The sequence below is a fragment of the Rhododendron vialii genome, chromosome 11a, assembly GCF_030253575.1.
Source record: "Rhododendron vialii isolate Sample 1 chromosome 11a, ASM3025357v1".
Taxonomy (NCBI): domain Eukaryota; kingdom Viridiplantae; phylum Streptophyta; class Magnoliopsida; order Ericales; family Ericaceae; genus Rhododendron; species Rhododendron vialii.
The window spans coordinates 35,961,738-35,985,581 of record NC_080567.1 but is presented as its reverse complement, the minus strand read 5'-3'; the positions used below and the strand labels follow the sequence as shown (position 1 = coordinate 35,985,581).

General features: G+C 39.8%; 3 protein-coding genes across 6 annotated transcripts; 2 read left to right on the top strand and 1 right to left on the bottom strand.

The window, feature by feature from the left end:
* Positions 1-724: 724 nt before the first annotated feature.
* Positions 725-4,744, top strand: LOC131308423 (protein disulfide-isomerase SCO2). Its single transcript, XM_058335345.1, has 3 exons — positions 725-1,239; positions 2,292-2,418; positions 4,488-4,744. The coding sequence occupies exons 1-3, from the start codon at positions 805-807 to the stop codon at positions 4,559-4,561; spliced, it is 636 nt and encodes a 211-aa protein (XP_058191328.1). The 5' UTR covers positions 725-804; the 3' UTR covers positions 4,562-4,744.
* Positions 4,745-5,861: 1,117 nt separating this feature from the next.
* LOC131308436 (F-box/kelch-repeat protein At1g57790-like) lies at positions 5,862-13,387 on the top strand. 4 transcript variants are annotated; one of them, XM_058335365.1, is made up of 2 exons: positions 5,862-6,108; positions 11,821-13,387. In XM_058335365.1, the coding sequence occupies exons 1-2, from the start codon at positions 6,032-6,034 to the stop codon at positions 12,995-12,997; spliced, it is 1,254 nt and encodes a 417-aa protein (XP_058191348.1). In that variant the 5' UTR covers positions 5,862-6,031; the 3' UTR covers positions 12,998-13,387. The 4 variants fall into 4 exon arrangements, with proteins under 4 accessions (XP_058191348.1, XP_058191350.1, XP_058191351.1 ...); XM_058335367.1 differs by having other exon boundaries at positions 5,867-6,361; XM_058335368.1 differs by lacking the exon at positions 5,862-6,108 and adding an exon at positions 6,224-6,372.
* Positions 13,388-17,279: 3,892 nt separating this feature from the next.
* On the bottom strand, positions 17,280-19,394 carry LOC131307769 (F-box/kelch-repeat protein At1g57790-like). The gene is made up of 2 exons (XM_058334449.1): positions 19,239-19,394; positions 17,280-18,466 (listed from the first exon to the last, which is right to left on the bottom strand). The coding sequence occupies exons 1-2, from the start codon at positions 19,361-19,363 to the stop codon at positions 17,308-17,310; spliced, it is 1,284 nt and encodes a 427-aa protein (XP_058190432.1). The 5' UTR covers positions 19,364-19,394; the 3' UTR covers positions 17,280-17,307.
* Between the last annotated feature and the right edge of the window lie 4,450 nt (positions 19,395-23,844).

The following is a 23,844-nucleotide window of genomic DNA, read 5'->3' as shown; positions in this document are numbered from 1 at the left end:
GGCCCTCATTCATAATGCAATCCATATTTTATACAAATGTAGAACCGAAAAAATTCATGTTCGACCGCGACCACAGAACTTTCAGTGGAGTTATGAAAATCCATTTTGTAATTTTCCTATACAGCAATCCAAACCGCTCTTCAAAATTTACTTATTTTATTTATTTATTTTGCATTTCCCCCCCAGTACTCTCTAGGGATAAAAGATGGACCCTTTATTTAAGACTTCTTATGGTTTTAAGAATTTTGTTTAATAAAAATAATGAAGATCTATTCTATGCTGCATTTGAAAGATATTATACATTTAAAATTGTAAGCAATTTCTCTACGATGTCCAGAATAGTAAAAATGTACCAGAGATTTGGGAAGGGATAGGCGCTAAAAGGAACCCAAATCTTCTGTATCGAAATTGTGTCTATATCTCTGTTTCCGTGTAATTTCAAAGAATTTTTTGTTCAATCATGTGGCTTAAGTATCACGAGAACAAAGTTGTGTGCACATTTGGGTACATGCAACCTTGGCTGTGCTAATCTTTATGAAGGCAATCCGAGCAGCTTATTTAGGCCAGTTCTGCTAACAATTTTTTTTTTACTTTTAAAAAAATTGCACGTTTAATTCCTAACCAAATTTTCTTCGCATTTATTAATTTTATCCCGAATTTTTGTAAATTATTAATTCTGTCACCACAGGCCTGTAGTAGTAGTAGTAATCTTCATCTTCTCTTCGAAGCCGGCTCTGCTGTCCAAAGTTCCAAACCTCAGCTACTGAAATATCTCTACAAAACGTGCGTATATACATGTAGTAGATGTATTGCAGGCTTCTTCGTCCAATGTTGCCTGTCATAAACCCTAGCTTAATCTTCTCCCCCTTCATAAAATCCTCCTTCCTCTCCCTCCCCTCTCCTTCCTCTCCCTCCACCGTCCGTTGCCGCGCCGCCGATCCCCCCGCGGGCCCTTCATTTCCGCGGTGGTTGTTCAATTTCCCCGCCGCCGCCGTCGACGCCGTCAGCAGTGGTATCCCCCGACTCACCCCCGACTCCGGCCCTGCAGAGAGGCGAGTTGCTAACAACAAGAACAACAACACCAAGGTCAATGCGAGGGAGAAGCGGTGGTCGCGGCCCGGGGAGAGCTACTTGGCCGACGACGGCGACGCTCTCCCTCTCCCCATGACGTATCCTGACACGTCGCCGGTTTCGCCCGAGGAGATTGATCGCCGGTTGCGTTGCGATCCCCAAGTCGAGGTTTGATTTCTGTTTCGCTGTTCAATTCCTTCTCTTTGGTCGCTGAGATATTGTAGGAAAAAAGTTAAGAATGTGCGAAATGAATAGTATTAGCAAATTTTATACGAAAATGCGCACTAATGGGCGGCGGTGGTTAATGTGTAAGAAGTATATGGATATCCGAGACCAGTTATTGATACCTGTGAATGTGTATTGATGTTCATGAATGGGTATTGCAATTCCAACTTATTTCGCATCGTATGCCAAATAAAGAATGAGCTTGATAAACAAATTCAATTCCGTCTAGGGCTTGATAAACCAACCGAACAGGCAGAACAGTTGATCAATCATAACGAGCTTTCAGAATATGTTCAAGCTTGATTATGGGACGAACTGAACTCCAACGGGCTTTAATCGTGCATACTATGAGCTGATCTCGAGAAACTTGATTGTTTTTAACTTGATAAGTCAGATAAGCCGAACAGTAGCTTGTTTGAGCTTGGTCTGGAAGCTTAACGAGCTTCAATTAATGTTCAAGCTTGGTTTGTTTATGTTTTAAACTGACCTCAAGCGAGCTTTTAACGAGTGGACACGAGCTCGAACTTCGAGCGGTTTGGTATGTTTATCAGCCCTAATTCCGTCTCTGTGGTCGCTGAGAAATTGTTTGTAAAAGGTAGGAATGTGTGAAATAAATTGATTGAGACTAGTACAAAGGTCATTGTTAGTCCAAGTCAAGTCTTCGTACTCACTTGGTTTGATTTTAATCAGACTTGTTTGATCAACAAAAAATTTGGTTATCTAAACAATCAAATAATGTTTACCACGTTGTGACTCTGCCTAATGCAACTTATGTAAGTTATAATAGTAGTATTTACCTCCTTATCCGGCTTTATGGATAAGCAACACAAGTAAATTGTCCACCCAAAAGGAAAATGTTGGATCTTCGAATTTTTCTTGCAAAGGTTTTTAATGACAGGTTTCGCGTATGCGTCCGAATCATTTTTGGACATCAAATCTTATTAGAGGTCTCCATGGGCACCTGATGATGGTAACTTTTAATTTTGGAGCTGCAGGATTGTAAGGAAGTGGTATATGAATGGACTGGGAAGTGTCGGAGTTGCCAAGGGTCAGGACTTGTCAGTTATTATAATAAAAGGGGGAAAGAGACAATCTGCAAGTGCATACCTTGCTTTGGAGTTGGTACTTTCTTGTTCCTTCTTTGTCTCTTACTTCTTGTTCCTTCTTTGACTCTTCCTGCTGCAAATTTTGTGTTCAATTCTCAAGTGCATTCTTTGTCTGAAAACATTGAACATAAGATCATGCCCATGTTTTCAAGCATATGCCATGTGTACGATACACAACTAATGTTTGTCAATGTGCATATGGCATAGGCTTACATCCTATGATCTCATCTCACATCTAGCATATGCAGGAAAGGGCAGGGCAGTGTGGTTACATACTTTTTAAAAAGTGTTTTGTGGATTAAGTTCTCCCGTTAGTTGTTACAGAAATGGGTAAACAGATGTTGTCATTTCAGTGACTTGGTTCACGTCACCTTCGTTACATCTGGGTTTTATGCTTTTACTTTATTATCTGACCTATACATGAACCCCTTTTGTATTCCACTCTCTCTCTCTCTCTCTCTCTCTCTCTCTCTCTCTCTCTCTCAGTAAAATGAAGAAATTTTTGCTTCCGTATAGTCGACATGTTTTCTATAATCAGATTGCATTGAGAAGCAGTACCCTCACCTTGTCAATTGTTGGCCCCTCGTTTTAGTGTCCTCATAGTATTCCTATTTTAGTATGCTGCCTTGTGTTCACAACCTGGGTTCTAGAAAAAATCTATCAATTGGAGCTTTTGCGATAGAGTTTGCGTGCTAACTGATTTTTGAGCTTCACAGGCATTGACAATGGCCTTAATCTCCTTTCTAGGTGCTTCTTGGGAAAAAAACACCTATTTTTGGGCACATGACCCCTTACCTGAACATCAAGCTGCAAAATATAGTAGTGGCACCTTTTCCCATCATCCCACTGCAAACCCTAGCTTATCAAACGATGGAGGTACTCATGAATCCCATTAGCAATTTCAGAAGAGGAATGACAAATTTCAGGGACATTTTTGCTGGATTCCTTCACTTTCTCTTTCTTGTCATTGTTCAATATACTCTTCCAAGTCGATGAGTAATTCCTGCTTCATTCATGGGATTATCTAGCATACCAGCATAATTAGTTTAAAAAAAGCCTTGTACAAGGAATTGGATGATCACGTCCAATGTAGGTATATTGATGAGTTTCTACTGTGGCTCTGAGCAGGTTGCATTCTTGTTTGTCTTCAATTTGTTTCGATCTTCTCATATTTTTCTGCACAACGGCGAATGTTATCCAAGCTGCTCTTTCAGCTAGAATGATGTCATGAATCTGTGTGATCCTTGCTCGTTGATCCATCTCTTATTATTTGCTAGACCACCAAAATATCTTAATGGCAAATGGTTCATTTTATAATTGCAAGTAGGATCTCAAGTTCTTACACTCGTACAACTAATTAAAAGAAGAAAAAGAAAGATTACGAACAACAAGAAAAGATTGATACAGGAGTACACCTCTCCATGCACCAAGTAGACGGGGTCTTGATAGCTCCCCTTTCAGCACTATTGCTTCCCGTTACAAGAAGACATTTTAGATACTCAATGATGGAGAATCCTAGCCCTGTATTCTAGGGCAACAAAGTAAGGTTGGTAACATCTGCCTGCATGCTGATGCGGGGGAATCTAATATGTTTTTCTTCTCTAAAGCCAACACATCAATCTTGTTTATCATGTGGAGCTTTTAGATTTCCTAGCATTTAGTGGTATGTTTTGGTGCTATGAAAAGTCCAGCAAATGGTAGTTGTAGAATAAAGGTTTTAGAGGTTTGGCACATTTGTTAGCTCTAAGAGTTCACTATCGGAGTCAAGGTTTTAAACTTGGTTTACATTACAAGTGTTCCCCTAAAATGCAAACTTTAAATGAGCATATGACTTCAGGAGATAGATCCACACCAACCGATCGCATTCAGGCATGAGTTCGACACTTACATGTTGGTTGCCTCGTGGACCTTACAAAGGCTCTGAACCTTGATTTTCTTTGAGTTCCTCGAATTGCTTTTAAGGGGCTTTTGCTGGTGCAATGACAAGGCTTTGTTGACTTGCAAATTTGCATTAAGTGGTTTAACCTTCGTTGACTTGTTAGTTTTAAAAAGCACGAAATTATACTTTGTATTCCGAAATTGCAGGTTATGTGCAGAAGATAACAGCACGCAAAGATATTGAAGTGATGGAGGACTTGGACAACGGAAAACCACCTTGAGCTAAATAGATATAGAATTTCCTTTTGAATTTTTTTTTTTTCCATCTTGGGATTTTTTGGTACAAAATTGGATGAGTCCATCTCCTAACCAAATCCTTGTAGCATTGGTGAAATTTTAAGGATCTTTGTTCACCACAAAAGCATTACAAAAGATTAGAATAAGATATTGATTCTTGGTGATCATTTTGGATGGTTGAGGAAATCTCTCAGTGAAGGTTATGTTGTAGGGGTGTTACAAATTCTGACGGACCGAAAAAACCGACCGATCGGTTTGGTTTTCGGTCGGGGTGATGGCAGAATTTTTCCGGACCGAACCGAACCGAAATCGGTTCGGTCTCGGTTTCCTATGATTTTCACTGGACTGAACCAAACCGACCAACTATATATTTTTTACACATATACACTTTAAATTAAATAAAAATTTAATATTTCGGGCGGACCAAAATTCCGGCTGAACCAAACTCACCCCGAACGGAATGGAACCGAATTCAACTTCGGCCGGGATCGGTCTTGGATATATTTGGACCGAACCGAATTGGTTTTTGGAAATTTCACCCCGAACTGAACCAAAATCACCCCTATTATGTTGTAAGTTGCACAGAGAATCAGAAATCCATTCTTTTTATTTATAGGTAATGGCACTTAATTTTTTGATCATATTTTTTAGTAATATATATACAGTCTAAAAAAATTAAATGCTTCAATTTTCAATCCGTTTGAACCTGTGCGGAGATTTTATCCTAAAATGTAATAATTTCTTTTTTTTTTGTAGGACTCGCATAATCAAGTATGGTCCCAAATAATGAGCAAATACTTAATTATAAGAGATCTAGAGACGAAAATTAATTATGAATGTTTAGAATAAAATGATTAAAAAAATAAAATCTTTGCATTGATTTAAACCGATTAAAAATTAGATCACTTAATTTTTTACCATATTTTTAATTTATGAACATTCGAAAAAATTAAAATTAAGTGCTTAGCTGGACGTATGGAAAAAGAAAAAAAGGGTTCTTGAAGTGGACCAACTTTTCATCTAAACTGGAGTGGAGTTTGGTTTGGATTTTGCAGGACTTTCCGTTAACCATTCTCCGTTTCTTTGAGAGGCAAATGTAAGAATATGGGGTGGAGTTTGGTTTGGATTTTGCAAGACTTTACGTTAACCATTCTCCGTTTCTTCGAGAGGCAAATGTAAGAATATGACATGACATGCTGTGGACCTTTTGATGCAATAGAGTTGATTCCAGCCATTCAATGGACCAGACATTAACGTACAGAACCGGAGCCCAACCCCGAGCCAAGTTGGGAAAGTAATTTTTCCTAAAGTCTCTCCGAACTAATTTAAGGAAGAGAAAGTACCTATAAAATTCTCGCCAAGCAGCAGAAAAGCGTGGGTTTCGTTTCTCTTTTTGTTGGGCAGCGCAGGGGAAAAAAAAAACAGGCTTTCGTTTCCAGAAAACAAAGGGAGCTATGGAGGTCTTCAATGTCGATCATGGAAGCACACCCTCTTTCGATTACCTCTTCAAAGACGTTACTTATTATGCCAAGTACTCTCTCTCTCTCTCACTCGATTAAACAAAAAGGTAAGGAGGGGGCGACCGGTATAGCAAACCCCTTGGGCGTGACCATAAGGGCTCCCGACCCGCTGTGGAATGTGTGGGACGTCCGGTTCGATCCATAGCTTCTCTCTCCCCGTTTAAGAACTGAAGGTTCCGGAGCAACCCCAAGTTGGGGGCTGCGTGCCTGGTGTAGACTTTGTGCATACATGGATTAGCATGAGAGACAAAGGGCAGAGTAGGAGTAAGATTTTGGTGAATTTTTCTAGAATCGGAATATTTTTAAAATCCTCCAAATCTTCATATATTTTTCATGATAGGAAGGATTTGATTTGCTAGTATCTTCTAATTAGAAAGTTTTCTTCTTTTCTGGTAATGGTTATGCTTGGTTAGCAAGTACGGAGTATTACCTTTTCTTTATTTTTATTTCCTAATATGTTTGGGTCCTAGTAGCCTATAAATAAGCACTGTAAGCCTTAGCGCAAATCAGTTGATTAATAAAAACTCGAGCTTTGCTTGAGAAGAGAGAGTATCTCTTATTCTTTTGGTTGTTCTTTATCGCGTGAGTTAGTTTATTCTTCACTTTTACGCTGCGAGCTTAGACTCGCTTCCTGATCCATCACCAATGCTGCCAAAAGGAGGAGGTCGAGGTGTTGGTTGTCAACATGGCGTTGCTTACGATGCGTATGAGCGCGATAATGCCACGGGTGAAGCTCAACGAGGCCCGCTTAGCAACTTATTGATGACAAGTTCAATGCCTTGATAGAGCAAATTGCCTCTTTAGGAGCACCTGAACACCAGAATCCCCATTCACGTCGAGTGGATGCGGAGAGCGGTGACGATGTCAGAGTATGAAGATGGCCACAACCCGTTTGCCGTGCTCGGGCCACAAAGGAGAGACCTTGCTGTGGTTTCGGGTACTTTCATGCATTGGGAGTCGGGCTTCAAGCTGGACGTACCAGAATTCAAGGGTTGCTTGCTGCCCGATGAGTTTCTGGATTGGGTTGCGGCTGTGGAGGAATTTTGGAGTTCAAAGAGGTACCTTTGGACAAACGAGTTTCTTTGGCAGCAACAAAATTTCGAGGGTGTGCTGCTGCATGGTGGCAGCAACAGGGAAAAGAGAAGATTCGTTCTTGGAGTAGTTGCCGAATCATATGCGGGCATCGTTCTTGCCCCATAACTACACAAGGTTGTTGTACCAGCAATTGTAGAACTTGCGGCAGGGTTCAAAGTCATTGGATGATTATACCGGAGAGTTTTACCGACTCCTGGTCCGCATTGACCTATTAGAATTGCATGATCAGTTGGTTTCATGGTATATTGGGGGAATGAGAGAACAGTTTCTAGATGCTTTGAATTTTGATGAACCCTTTTTTGTTTCAGAAGCACATCAAAAGGCCTTGACATTGGAGAAGCAAGCTGACCGGAAGAGCAGATTCCAGCTTGGCAACATTATCGATAGCCGTCCCATCCCTCTAGTGAACAATCAGACCAATATTGGGAAGCCTCTTGCGGCTGGCCAAGCAAACCATGCACCAATAAATAGCAACACAACACGCTGTTTTAAGTGCGGTGAACTGGGTCATAGGATGGCAAATTGCAAAAGAAACGAACAGTTCAGAAAGGGAAGAAAGGGACTGTTTGTGGATGCCAAAGATAATGGAATTGAGCAATCTAGTGAGGAAAAAGCAGCACAGTACGATGAGGATGGGGTCGAAGAAGAGTTTGTGCAAAGAGATTATGGGCCTTTACTGGTCGTTCGAAGGGCATGTTTCACCCCTCGAAAGGCTGGTGGGGATGATTGGCTTCAAAATAACATCTTCCAATCGACTAGTACAATTGGCGGTAAGGTATGTCGCCTTGTCATCGACTCTGGAAGTTGTGAGAATGTGGTTTTGGAAGAGGCTCTTCGCAAATTGGGGCTAGCAACGGAGAAGCATTCAAGCCCTTATAAGTTGTTGTGGATTGTGAAAGGAAATGAGGTAACTGTTTCTAAGTGTTGTTTGGTTTCCTTTTCAATTGGCTCCAAGTACAAGGATAATGCATGGTGTGATGTTATTGCAATGGATGCTTGTCACCTTTTGGGAATGCCCTCACAGTATGACCGGAATGCTCTGCACGAGGGAAAGAAGAACGCATACAGCTTTATGTTTGGTAGTACAAAGATAGTGCTTGTTCCAAGCAAAGAGGTTGATCCTAAACCTACTAAAGGGGAGGGTTCCAACCTTTTGGTGAGGAAGTTTATGGAAGATGCAGTTGATTCAGGACTTGGTCTATGTTCTGATTGGCCAAGGAGTGTGCAACAGATAGTCCGATTCCAGAGTCAGTTAGGCCGTTGGTTGAGGAGTTTCGTGATGTGATTCCTGATGATTTGCCTGAAGAGTTGCCACCTCTGCGTGACATGCAACATCAGATTCGAAATCGAGCAGGCGACGAGTGGAAGACAGCTTTAAAGACTCGTGAGGGTTTATATGAGTGGCTGGTCATGCCATTCGGATTGTCCAATGCCCCTAGCACTTTCATGAGGGTTATGAACCAGATTTTCAGGCCCTCGTGGGTCGGTTTGTTGTGGTCTATTTCGATGATATCCTGGTCTATAGCCCTAACATGGAAGAGCACCTGCATTACTTGCAAGAGTCTTTGCAATATTGTGCGGAGATAAGTTCTTTGTTGCCATCCCTAAATGCTCTTTCATGACTAAGAGTGTCTTATTTTTGGGGCATGTGGTGTCAAAAGATGGGTTGTCTGTGGATGAGTCCAAAATAGAGCTGTCAAGAATTGGCCCATCCCAACTGATGTTCATGAAGTTCAGAGTTTTCACATGTACCCTTTTACCGCCGTTTTATTCAAAATTTTAGTACTATTATGGCCCCATATGGCCTTGATAACTGATTGCATGAAATTAGGAAGGTTCGAATGGACAGATGCAACATCACTAGCCTTACGAGAGGATTAAGTATAAATTGATTACAGCCCCGGTGCTTACTTTACTGGATTTCTCCAAGCCATTCGAGCTGCATTGTGATGCATCTAAAGTGGGGATAGGAGCTGTATTGAGCCAACATGGTAAACCGGTAGCTTACTTCAATGAGAAGGTAGGTGAATCAAAGTTAAATTACAGCAGGTCTGATATCGAGTTCTTCGCAATTGTTCGAGCTCTTAAGCATTGGAGTTCATACTTGGCATACAATGAGTTTATCCTATATTCTTACCATGATGCTTTGAAGCATATTAATAGTCAGGAAAAGCTTTCTTCGAGGCATGCTACATTGGCCGCGTATATTTAGCAATTCACCTTTGTTATAAAGCATAAATCTGGTGCTTTAAACAAGGTAGCCGATGCTCTTAGTCGGCAAACACATCTCTTGGTCACCATGCATGCCAAGGTATTGGGCTTTGATTTGTTTCGTGAATTATTGCCTAGTGATCCTTATTTTGGGCAGATTATGAAAGATGTGGAGGTTGGAAATCGAGCAGATTATCAGATGCATTATGAGGTTCTATTCAAAGGAAATCAGCTTTGTGTGCCGGCGAGTAGTTTACGCCTCAAAATCATAAAGGAGCTGCATGAGGAGGGACACGTGGGGAGAGACAAGATGGTTCAGCTTGTAGGAGACTCTTACTATTGGCCTACAATGCGCAAGGAGATTACAAGATTTGTTGAGGGTTGCTGGGTTTGTCAAGTTTCAAAGGGAATGGCAACCAATGCAGGCTTATACAACACGTATACCGAATCAGCCATGGGCCAATGTTAGTATGGATTTTATCCTGGGATTGCCAAGAACGCAGAAAACAATTCTATCTTTGTGGTGATGGACCCATTCTCAAAGATGACACACTTTATTGCCTGCAAGAAGACTTCAAATGCTGTTAATAGCCCCCCAACTCTATTTCTGTGAAGTTAATCGTTTGCATGGGCTGCCCGCCCCAATCTCTCGTCTTCGATAGGGACACACGATTCCTTAAGTCACTTTTGGCGCTGTGTGTGGAAGTTGAAAACTTGATTTTAGCACTGCATATCATCTGCAAACTGACGGTGCACTGCACATCATCCGCAAACTGACAGTAGACCGACGTGGTTAATCGGTCTGTGGGTAATCTGCTTCATAGCCTTGTGGGTGATCATCTCAAGTCTTGGGATCAGCGGTTGTATCAAGCTGAGTTCGCCTACAATCGTTCGGTCAATTGCAACTCTGGGTTAGTCCCTTTTTTGTGAGATATTGGTTTAATCCTCAAGCGTCTCTTGACTTGGCTCCTGTCCCGGACCTGAAGTGTCCTAGTGGTAGAGTGCACAATCTGATTTTAAGTTTGCAAGCGGTTCACAAGATGACTGAGCAACACTTGGTAGAATCTTTTGCAAAGTATAAGCAAGCTGCCGACAAAAAGCGTCGTGCTGTGGAATTCGAAGTGGGTGACTTTGTGTGGGCTGTTTTGATGAAGGATCACTTCCCAGTGGGTGAGTACAGCAAGTTCGCAGCTTGGAAGATTGGACCGTTGGAGACCCCTTGAGAAAATTAACCCCAATGCATACAAGTTGAAGCTTCCAAGTCACATCCACACTTCTGACACGTTTAATGTCAAACATCTTATTCCATATCCCGGTGATAGTTCCGATGAGGAGTCTGCAAATTTGAGGGCGAATTCTCTCTAACCCGGGGAGGATGATGTAGACTTTATTGCTTGTGCATACATGGATCAGTATGAGAGACAAAGGGCAAAGTAGCAATAAGATTTGGGTGGATTTTTCTAGAATCGGAATATTCTTGAAATCCTCCAAATCTTCATATATGTTCCATGATATGAAGGAATTGATTTACTAGTATCTTTTAATTAGGAAAGTTTCTTCTTTTCTGGTAAGGATTATGATTGGTTAGCAAGTATTACCTTCTTTTAACCAAACCAAACCGAGCCTTATGTCCTAATCACTTGGGGTCGGCTACATGAATCCGTTTCCTCCATTGAGCTATGTCAAAGGCTACTTGTTCACACAAACCCATTATACTCATATCTTTGCGCACAACATCTAGTATGTTTTTATTTCCTAGTATGTTTGTCCCAAGTATTACCTTCTTTTCTTTATTTTTATTTCCTAGTATGTTTGTGTCCTAGTAGACTTGGTGCAAACAGTTGGTTAATAAAAATTCTAGCTTTGCTTGAGAAGGGATACTCTCTTATTCTTTTGGTTTTTCTTTATTAAGTGAGTTTATTACTCGCTTTTACGCTGCATCAGTGCCATTTATTCATGTGCTCATCCGTGGATTCGGTTTTGTGTTTAGAATTCAATTTTGCACTCGTAACATTTGGAAATAGAATGGTCTTGATTTAAGTATGTTCGGGGAATAAAATATCGCATAATTACCCATACATGCTCTTGACACAGCATTGGTTCAGGCTGGCCGATAAAAAAAAAAAAACATTGGTTCCGGCTGTTAAAATCCTTTATTGAAAAACCTCAAACAACTGAAAGAAGATAAGTTGAAGGTGAAATCTCAATTGCAATAAGTCAGTTACTTTGTGATAACACTTCTTAAATACAACCAACTGGTCAGATTTAGAGATTTTATAGATGCATGATTTTCACTCGGCAGTTCCATGCACCTAAGTTACATAGTTGATAATCTTACTATTGTCAAGTGCCACGAGCATCATTCTTGATAATTGATTGTTCCTTTTTTTGGGTTAAAGAGACTTTTTTTTTCCCAGGTTGCTTGATAACCAAGGAGGTGATGAGATAACATCAACGAAAGAGGAAAATAAGAAAAGTGATGCAAATAATAAAAGAAGGAGAGCAGAGAATAAGGTTGGAGAAGAGGAAGAATATGGGATTTGGTCAAAACTTCCAAGGGATCTTCAAATATCAATTATGCGGAGCATCTCATCTATTGACAGGGACTATCGGAATATTCGTGCTGTCTGTAGAAGGTGGAGATCGCTGGCCCCTCCATTGCGATGGATTCCTGATTCCGAAGCCATTCGATACCCTTGGCTTGTGTCCTTTCGGATAGAAGACAGTATATTTAACTTTTATGATCCAACATCTGACTTTACCTATGAAATGAATACAGGAGCATCGAACCCTGGAATTCTCTCGTCCTGCGAAGGTTGGTTGCTCCTTGCTGAGGGTGAACGATCTATTTATATGCTTGAACCATTCAGGAAAATAACAATCGATCTTCCACTTGTCCCAGAACCCTTCGACAACCTTAACGGACTTGTCTGTGCTATAGATAAAACTACCACATGCTACCATTTTACCAGAATTTATTGTACCTCTTCTGGACAGCTGAGGGATTTGGAGTTTTCTAGTAAAAGAGCAGCTTGGGCCCAATATTCTGTCAATGGTGTATCATTCCTGTCATCATGGAATAATCTCGTCATCTTCCGTGGATGTGTTCATTGTTTGGACCAAGTTGGAAGGTTGGGACGCTTGCGAACAGTAGGAAATACACCAAACTGGTTGGTTTTGAATGAGTCCCAACAATTAAGTTTTCCTTCAAAAGTTTGGCAGAACTTTTTGGTTTCCTTCAAGGATAAGTTAACGTCAGTATTTGTGGGAAATTCTGGAGGATGGGTTCACGTACTAGAGTTCAACTTTTCGACACACAGATGGGAGCAAGTTGATAGCTTGGGAAATCTAGTTTTGTTTGTTGGTCGAACATCCATTGCTGTCGAGGCAGAGGAGGAACGACTAAGGAACAAGATTTTTTTCCCTGTATTCAAAAAGGCGGACGGCAACATCATCTTCTATTCTCTAGATTCTGGCAGATTTCATAGCTTCAGCAGCGAAAATTCCTGTGCGGATTTTCATGGAACCGAAGATTTCAAGATTTTGTCCAACTGTACCTGGATACAACCTGGACTAATTTCAACCTTCCGCTAATTGGTATCCTCTGGCAATAGGGAGTGGGACTTATTCAACAAAGTCTGCTTGTGGGCATGAGAAAAAGGCTGACGGCAACATCACCTCCAGTGAAAATTCGTATTTGGGATGTTAGTTTATGTAGTTTTTTTATTTTTTTTTGGGGATCAAGTTCAATTGGTTAAGTTATCTTTGCCCGCTAGGCTATCGATTTAGGGATAATACAATTGGAGTTTAGATAATTATACGTGCCGATCAAATGCATTCTCACCAAGATGTGTTTTATGGTGTTAGTTTTAAGTTTTTCGACTGCTTTTACTGGATTAATTACTTTCTGACAAGTGACGAATTTTTTTCGCTTGGAGGTTGGTTGGTCTTCTTAAATGTTCTTTCTTGTTGAACTTGCTCGTCTTTGGTTATTTTTCTCTTGTTTTGATTATTTTTCATTCGTCTGGGTTTCCAAAAGGAAATCTAACATAGATCAGAGCTGATACTAATTCAAATCAGTTCCACTATTGGTACCGACGGGTACTATCCCGAAATCGTACCGACTTAGTCAATAGGTCAAAAAAATTCAAATGGAGTAAAGACATGAATACCTGCCAGGACGTGTTTTGATAATTAATATCCTCCAAGGACATGCTAAGAACATTTATTAATGCTGAAAATGTTCTTGGCAGGTATTAATTATCAAAATACCTTGGCCGTCATTTTCCCATCAGATAAACTGAAAAAAAGCTCTTTTCTCTGCTATCAAGGAAAAATATGGAACCTTTTTTCCCCCTTCCATTCTTTCTTCTTCTAACAACGAAACATCATTACATTTAAAATCAAAAGAAACAAGTCAAACAAATTGGCATGATATAACAAGAACCATCCAACGCCAGAGACAGAAAAAGCTTGCTTTTCACAATGTTCACTGCTTTCTTTCAGACATGCTGAATCATGGGGGTAGCCACGACGAGGGGAGCATCCGGGGAGTCGCTAACAACAAATCTATTGTACATGAACCGACTATCGATACTGGACTCATCTTTCAATATCATCTTGCAGCAATAGCAACTCTTGAGGCCCTACTGATTCGTGTAACATTCATGAGCAGGGGCGGAGGTGTGCAGGGCCCCGGGGGCCCCGGTCCCGGCTCCCCGAGTGTCCGAGTTTTAAAATTTTTATGTTATATATACTTGATTTTAAATATTATTGATAATTATTCGTGTATAGTTACTTATAATCTTAATAATTTTGCTTCGATTTGATAAAAAAACTGGTTCTTTTACATTCTCAATTTCTTTTGTAAATAAAAAAATAAGTACGTGAGCTGAAATAGCCTAAAGAATCAATTCAATGTACAAATGTAATGAACTAAAAAGTAAAAACCTTATACGTTCCGATAAAAAAAATATGTCTATTAAATCGGCTCCCCGGTAACAAAATCCTGGCTCCACCACTGTTCATGAGCACTGTTCTTCACCTGCTGGAAATTCCATATCACGCTGAATTTGCCCACTGTTGCGACCAGGTGGCGCTTCCCATTCTCATTGACCTACAACTCTGCAAGATATAGATAAAGCTCTGATGAGTAACATTTAACTTAATTAAAAGTCCAAGAGAAGAGTACAAGCTGTGAAAAAATATTAGCAATTCCAAGATGGAGATACCGTTTTAATTTAAAGCAAACCCCATCTCAAACTCTCTCCTATAACAAAAAATATAAGGGATCATGGACATTTATTTTGAGGTACCCCACATTTCAACCTTCAAAAAGCCATGGCCTTGCTTAAGAACCGGCCAGATAAAAGAACAAACGCAAAGAAAAAAGCATGGGACTCTTTCCCATCTTACCACTAATGGTATTTTTCTTAGGACTCCATGGCTCGATTCCTTCACAACGGTAAATTTTTATGTGAAGATCAATGAGGGTCAAGCTTATGGCTTTCTCCGTTTATTCGCATCTGCCTCCTCATAGATACTATGATGCTGCTTATGTTGAGCAATGCCAAATGTGTTCTTCCCCCACCACAAGTACCTGCTTAATGCAACGGAATGCTCTTCAAAATTAGTCACAAGTCAGCTTCTTTTGATCATCTCATGATTAGATCATCTCAATAGCCAGTGAATTGTTGCAGTTTTTTTTTTTTTGCGTAACATCAAATGTTGAAACTTTCTAGGGCATTAGATATTCCTCAGTCCTCAACCAACTAGGTGTATAATGCATATGTATTGTTTTCTAGTAATTTCCTTTGGTTATGGCAATGGAGAGAAAATATGATTGGGCATGGAAAATGTAAGTGTACATACTTGTTCCTATAAACCAAGTATAGTAGACCAGACCTTTCTAGAATGAGCAACGGATTGGCAATTAGCTCGATCCATTGTACCAATAATCCAGATGCTATACCTGTACCGTGCTTGGGAACCTTTCCATTCCTCCTGGGTTCATCGTTGGGGTGGGTGTTTCAGCAGAACTAGATGCCAAATACCAATACATTGTCCTCTTCGACAGTTGCATTTTTTCTTGATGAAATTGACTTAGACTTCGTTGACCCTATAAGATTACAGATGAGCTTCTGAGAATGTGGGCTGACATTCGACTGCTGATGGGGCAAATCATATCAATATAAAATGCCAGATGCAACCACAAAACTACACTTCTCCACATATTTTTTTGAAGTAATCTCTGCACCACCACCTCGAATGAAACTACAGTTCACCTGAAGATAGGATACATAACAAAAAGGTAAAATCTGGTTCAAATCAGAAAGGAAGGCCAGAATCACACTGCATTCTCATAAAAGCATCGTGCACCAGAAGATAGGAATAGAATATGATACACAGACCGATTGAACATAAAATCGATTGAATCTGATACCAGAAGATAGGAATAGAACATACACAGACCGATTGAGTCTGAGACTCTGATATAAAATCGGAAGAGAAGGCACGAGGGACACTGTACATCCATTTGGTTTTAATCATCAAAATGCACTGATGCATCACGTGCGGTGCCACTCATCTATCAGATTCCCCTTTCCGTTACCAACTTACATGTTAGATGCAATATATACCTCAAAACACAAAACTATGACACGGAATTAGAACTTTAAAATTTTCCCAATTGATTTGTTCCTATTAGACGGTAAAAGTTCCAATTGATTCACTTAAGCATCCAAGTTCCTGGTATATCCACTGAAACAAGAAGCACACTCACCCCTACCAAAGACACACACACACACATAGAGGTAGAAGACTTAATTAGGATCTGGTTTTTGTGGTCTGAACTCCTACCATGGGAAAAATCTTTCAAAACTCTCCAAAAATGTCCAATGCAAACTCAGTCTCAATGGTATATGTTTCAAACACCCATAAGGTTTCAACGTAGAATCTTAAGATACGGAACATCAACTCATCTAAGACTGAATGTATTTAAGTGTTTATGTCCGACACTCAAAAACTTCACGAAGGATGTGGGATATGTGTCCACCAACGGTGCCCGAACTAGACACTTGGATCCATGTACCTGTAATAAGTAGTTTGGTTACTCAAGGAAATCAGGTGACACAAATTGTTGATGAATTACTGGAGATCTATAACTACCATGCTAGCAACCTATGCGGAAAGCACAGCTCAAATGTTGTCTTACGGAGTCTCCATTGTGCTTTTTGCAAAGAGATCTGTGGCACGGAAATTACCAAAAGATAGAATTCAGTCCTCAGTACTACAGAGATAGGGGATGGATAGAGGAACAAGTATGGTACGCATCATAATCCGGCCAATCTTCACGCAAGTTACAATCAAATGATTATTAATTTCTTTATAAATATACGGGCTGCAATGGCTGCAGTAGCATTATCGTTACTGTAAACTCGATACAAATCGTCCATCCATACTTTTTGATAAATCTTCCATATCTTAAGAACGACTTTGCAGTTTGTTCAAATTCTCTACTGCTTGCCTGAGACAATTACTGTCCAACCAAATTATCCATCACCCACTTACAGAAAACAGAAACCATTTCGAATCGTACAATAGGAGAAGAGAACCTCACGCATCCGCAAGGATACAAAAATAAATAAATAAATAATAAAATTCTCCATTTGTGAAAACTAAATAATCCAGTCAACAAACTGTAAAAATAGAAACCACAATATAAAAGAGCTAGATAATACTAACCTAGAAAACAAATTAAAAAAAAAAACTACATAAAATAATGTTCTCGCTCTCAGATCCAATAGGCATTTTCCATAATGTGATCGTTCTCATCCAAACGAACAGATCGAATTGTTGAATAAATCCAATGTACCATCCATCTATAGAGCCAAAATACAAGTCGTTCAGCTGAAGGACGGAACCAAATTAGGTCGAATCCAGGTACAATTAGATACTAATTTTTTAAATCCTCTCTCTCCATGAAGATCCAAATTGGAATTTTCACTGCTGAAGCTGCGGAATCTGCAAGTCTCTAGACAATAAAACATGATGCTACCATCAGCTTCTTTGAAGATGGGGAAGAAAATCTTGTTCCTCATTCTTTCCTCCTTTGACTCCACAGCTATGGATGTTCGACCAACAAACAAAACTAGATTTCCCAAGCTATCAACTTGCTCCCATTTAAGTGCCGAAAAATTGAAGTTAAATACTTTAACCCATTTTTCTGAACTTCCAACAAACACCGACATTATCCTCAAGTTCAACACAACCAGAAAGCTTTGTTCTACTCTTGAAGGAAAACATAATATCTGGGAATCATTCAAAACATGCCATTGTCTTTCATTCCCTACAGTTGCGAAGATTCCGAACTTCCCATTTTGATCCAAACCAAATAAACTCCCATCGCAAAAAATAAGGTTATTCCATGATGGTGTGAATGATTTGTTCTTGACAGGAAGGCAAGCACAAGAAGTCATTTTACTAGTGAACTCCAAAATCATCAGCTGCTCAGGAGAGCGACGAAAGATTTGGTTAACACGATATCTTCCGGAAGTTGGATTTACACCAAACCAATATTGTCCACCAACGAGGTTGAATTGTTGTGGCATCTTCGGAAGATCGATTCTCATTTTCGTGAACGGTTCAAGCATATAAATAGATTGTGGACCCTCAGAAAGAAGCAACCAACCTTTGTAGGAGGCAAAAATTGCAAGATATGATGTTGATTCTGTGCTCATGTGATAGGTCAAGTCAGATGTTGGATCATAGAAGTCATAGACACCTTTCTCTTTCTGAAAGGACACAAGCCAAGGGTATTCAATGGCTGCCGAACCAGAAATCCAACGCAATGGAGGGGCCATCGCTTTCCACCTTCTACAGACAACACGAAGATTCCGATAGTCCCTTTCATTGGGTGGGATGCATTGTATTATGGACATTTGAAGATCCATTGGAAGTTTTGCCCAAACTTCCTCCTCCACATTCTCAATCTCTGGGTCACTTTTCTTCTTTTCCTCATTCATTGGCGTTATCTCATGATCACCTCCTTGGTTGTCAAGTAACCTGAGGAAAAAAGAAAAAAAACCGAAATATCTTAACTCATATGGTCCTTTTTTGTTTAAGCTATTGTTGAATTATTTTAAGATTGTGCAGTTCACATCAAGGTGGTTTTGATCACTTCATGAAGGGAACCATTTATTTTCAAGAACATTTACAAGCTAACAATAACAGACGATGTTCGTGGTACTTGGCAATAGTTAGATTATCAAGTCGAAATCATGCATAGATCTATACAATCTCTAAAACAGTGAATGGCTAATTGTTATATGAAGCGTATGCATGTAGATGTGCACAAAAAGTAACTAGGATTAATTTGCAATTGCGATTTCAGCATCAACTTCTTCGTTTGGTTGCTTGAGTTTTTTGTCAAATACAGGATTTTTTTTGATGCAAAAGAATTCTGTAACACAAATAAGCAACATGTGAATGCTGAAGAGTCACTGGTGAAAGTTGAAACAGTCTGAATGAGCTTAAAACCCTCAACTACAAATTAATCTACGCGTATCTGAATCGCTTGTGGATGCGTGATTTACGTTACCAAAAGCATGTATCCCGTAATACTAACTAGATATTCTATTTCCCAAACATTCAATGAAACAGCATGCGCATGAATGGGAACCTTCAGTTCTTACACGAATTAAACTCCTACCCTCATTCGTTCGTTAGTTCGTGAGAGAGAGAGAGAGAGAGAGAGAGAGAGAGAGAGAGAGAGAGAGAGAGAGAGAGAGAGAGAGAGAGAGAGAGAGAGAGAGAGAGAGAGAGAGAGAGAGAATACTTGGCGTGAGTAACGTCTTTGAAGAGGGAGACGAAAGAGCGTCTGCTTCCATTATCAATAGCGAAGGGCCTCATAGCTCCCTCTGTTTTCGGTGAACGAACTTCTTCCTGCTGCATGGAGAGCATTTATAGGTATTTCCAATCTCCCTAAGTACAAGCTTGGAGAGATTACTTACCAAAAAAATAAATTAGTTACCAATAAAAGTTCGGAGAGATTTTAAGGAAAGTTCCCAGAATTACTATGGGTACCAACCAAAGGGTATGTTAAAAATATATAAGGCTTGGCAAAAAAAAAAAACTATATATATTACGAGTGCGGAAGCGAGTGGTTCGGATTACCTCTTGCGAACTTTAACCAAACCGACCCAGAGAGAGAGTGTGTGTTTCCTAGAACTCTATATATTTTGTATATCTCTCGTGTATTATCTTGTGAATATGCTGCAGGAATTGTATATAGAGAGATTGCATCCTTGATGCTTTAGAAGTTTTCTAATCCTAAAGAGATGAGGACTGTTTCAGCATCTTCTATTTTATGTCTAAGATAAGATAGGACTCTCAAATGAATGAATCATCGGGTCAAGCTTGTATGGACGGCTCTCTAATGAATGAATCATCGGGTCACGCTTGTATGGACGGCCCGATTTGGTCCTCGCCCCGGCCCCAAATTCGAACGGAAGACTTTGCGCATGCAATTACAATTTTGATTCCGAGAGCAAGCTTGCCACTAACGTGCATCCCGTGTAAAACATTTGGAAAATCATCTAATATTCATGAATCATCATTAGGTGGTGTTCTTATTCAATTACGATAGGTTAATGTGGTCGAATCCACTAATTCCCCGGGGTGTAAATTAGTTAATTGAGCACAAATTCAAAGGGGTATCAATGGCATCATTTTACCAGTATTTCTTTTTTTTTTTTTTATCAGCAATATTTTTTTTATTAATCTCATGATTCAAAAATTACAAATATTAAAAGGATAAGGACAAATGAAAATGAAAATTACTTAATCTTCACAACTACCCTAGACCCAATCGTTGGTCAAAGACCAACAAGACCCTAAAACAACCCCATTGTCTCCTGCCATCCAAAACCCTACAGCTGAATCCGAAATGCCGTCACCTCCGCTGCAAGGATCGCCTGAGAATCTTCCTCACAAGTTCAACATTAGAGTAAGATTTTTCAAGAGATTTTAAGCCATTAACAATATCAGTAAAACGAGTAAACATGCTAGAAATAGATTCATCAGACATCATTTTAAATAACTCATACTTGTGAACAAGCATGTCAATTTTACATTCTTTAATCTGACTAGTACCTTCATGTGTAACTTCTAGCTTATCCCAGATATCCTTAGCTGATTCACATGCAGAGACTCTATAAAACTCAGTGGGATCTAATGCACAATATAAAAGATTCATAGCCTTAGCATTCAGTTCAATTCCTGTAATATCCTTCGCATTCCATTTTTTTTCATCTTTAGGCACTTACTACTCCATTAACGGTTTTGGTAGGACGATGTGGCCCATCAACAATAACTTTCCACAACTTGTAGTCAGTTTGAATATAAATGTGCATTCTAGCCTTCCAATAATTATAGTTAGGCCCACTAAATAAAGGAGGTCTATTGCTCGATTGGCCCTCGGGAAGGAAGGTGCCATAGAGGGTTGCCATAGATCTTACCCTAAGACGATTAAGTCAAAAATAATTAGAGCCCCACTCTGATGCCAATTGTTGGTTCAAATAGCAACCCAAGCGGGGGGGGGGGTGGGTTGTGGGGGTGTGAATTGGGTATCTCAAATATAACACAAAATTTTAAAAACTAATTGCAATCTATTCAACCACAATTCCAATTTCAATGATATATTATTCTACTCATGCAATATTGATATGCAAAACTGAAAATAAAGAGGGTAGGAAAGAGAGAATCAAACGCAAGGATTTATAGTGGTTCAGTCTGCAACTTCAACGGTTTAATCCACTCCCCAATTGTCCAACTCGGAATTTGCTGCACTATCTCCAATAGTTACAATCTTCTAGCTTCGCGGGTGCTAGACAACCTTTATAACGAGCAATCTATCCCCAATCGCTCTGACTAATTTTGACTCTGGTGCTAATAACACTTAACTCTCAAGTGATTTTCTCTCCAAAACCACTCACAAAAAGATAAACACTCATAAGAGTACGAATAAGGATGTATAATCTCTTTTACAATGAAGATCAAAATACGAACTTTCACACACACAAGTGTATAGATATCAAGATGAACGCTTAGAGATAAAAATCAGATTTTCAGCTCAGTGCAATTTTCTTCAAGAGTTCTGTCAAATATTGCTTCCTCTATCGACTTCTCTTATTAACCATGAAGACTCAATTGAACGTTGGATTTTCCTTCTAGCTGTTAGAGACAATCAGCTCCACAATCTTGGTTTAATGATTCTTTCCATTCTTGTTTGCTTCAAAGCAAGATGCATGTTCCCATATTTAAAAATAGCCTTTTGAATTATCAAGGGAAAGATTGGACCTTAATCTTTCTCCTTCTTTTTCTTTGCTCTTTATTGGAGACAAGATTTTGATATAGAATATTTTCTTGTGTTGCTCAGTCAAATTCCTACACAATAAATATTTGTCTTATATCATGAAAATAATTATATTTCAATTTCAATAAATTATGTTTTGTTATCATCAAAATCTATAAGGTATTTTAGAGAAACCTTTGGGCTAACAGGTTGAATGGGTGTGGCATCTTCGGAAGATCGATTCTCTTTTTCATGAATGGTTCAAGCATGAAAGTGGATTGTGGACCCTGAGAAAGTAGCAACCAACCTTTGTAGGAGGCAAAAATTACAGGATATGATGGTGATACTGTGCTACTCAGGTGATAGGTAAAGTCAGATTCTGGATCATAGAAGTCATAGACAGGTTTCGCTTTCTGAAAGGACACAAGCCAAGGGTATCGAATAGCTGCCGAACCAGAAATCCAACGCAATGGAGTGGCCAGCTCTTTCCACCTCCTTCAGACAACTCGAAGATTACCATAGTCCCTTCCTTTGGGCGAGATGCGTTGCATTATGGATATTTGAAGATCCATTGGTTGGAAGTTTTGACCAAATCCAATATTCTTCCTCCTCTACGTTCTCATTCTCTAATTCAGCTCTGTTATTATCTGGGTCACTTTCCTTCTCTTCCTCCTTCATTGATGTTATCTCATCACCTCCTTGGTTGTCAAGTAGCCTGAGGAAAAAAAAAATAGAGGACGTTCGTGGTACAAATCTAGAGTATGTGAATCGCTTGTGCATGCGTGATTTACGTTATCAAAAGCGCGCATGTGTCCCGTAATAGCTAGATATTCTATTTCCCCAGCATTCAATGAAACAGCATGCACATGAATGGGAACCTTCAGTTCTTACACGAATTAAACTCCTACCCTCTTTTTTGAGAGAGAGAGAGAGGAGAGAAAGAGAGAGAGGAGAGAAAGAGAGAGAGAGATTACTTGGCGTTAGTAACGTCTATGAAGCGGGAGACAAAGAGCGTCTGCTTCCATGATCAATAGCGGAGGCCTTCATAGCATAGCTCCCTCTTTCTTCCGTAAACGAACTTCTTTCTGCTGCATAGAGAGTATTTATAGTCAGTACAAGTTCGGAGAGATTTTAGGGAAAGTTTCCAAAATTACTATGGGTACCGATTGAATACGGAAGGGTATGTTAAACAATATATAACGAATGCAGGAGTGGGTGGTTCGGATTACCTCTCGTGAACTTTATCTGGAACCGGAACTTGATGGATGGATTACGTGTTTCAAATCACGTACTAGAACAACAAGTATCTCCTGCGATGGAGTGGTACTACGAGGATCGAGTATCATCCTTAATTCCATGGTGCAAAAGCTCTTTAATGGCAGAGAGAGAACTGTAGAAGAGAGGGAGGGTTTTCCAGAACTCTATATATTTTATATCTCTCTCGTGTATTCTTCATCTCATTTTCTTTCTACAAGTCTGTTTTGCTCATATGCATACCAATATGCGATGAAACTAGTAATTTTTATATGTAACAGCTGAAGTTTTTGGAGTTATGTACTAGTAAACGAGGAAATTGGGCCAACTATACTATTCTATCGACGATGAATCATTCCTGGCATCATGGAATAACCTCGTCATCTTCCGTGGACGTACTACTTGTTGGGACCAAGTTGGAAGGCTGGGAATCTTTCAAAAGTATGGCAGAACTTTTTGGTTTCCTTCCAAGGATAAGTTGATGTCAGTATTTGTGGGAAATTCTGGAGGATATATGGATGGGTTCACGTATTGAAATTCAACTTTTCGTCACACGAATGGGAGCAAGTTGATAGCTTGGAAAATCTAGTTTTGTTTGTTGGTCGAACATCCATTGCGGTCGAGAGGCAGAGGAGGAACGACTGAGGAACAAGATTTTTTCCCCCTGTATTCAAAAAGGGAATAGGAGGGGCTGTAGTGCGGCCGATCCGACCGTCCATCCTTCAAAAAGGCGGACGGCAACAGCAGCATCATCTTCTATTCTCTGGAGTCAGGCAGATTTCATAGCTTCAAGAGCGCAAAATTCCTATTTGGATTTCCATGATAGCAAAGATTT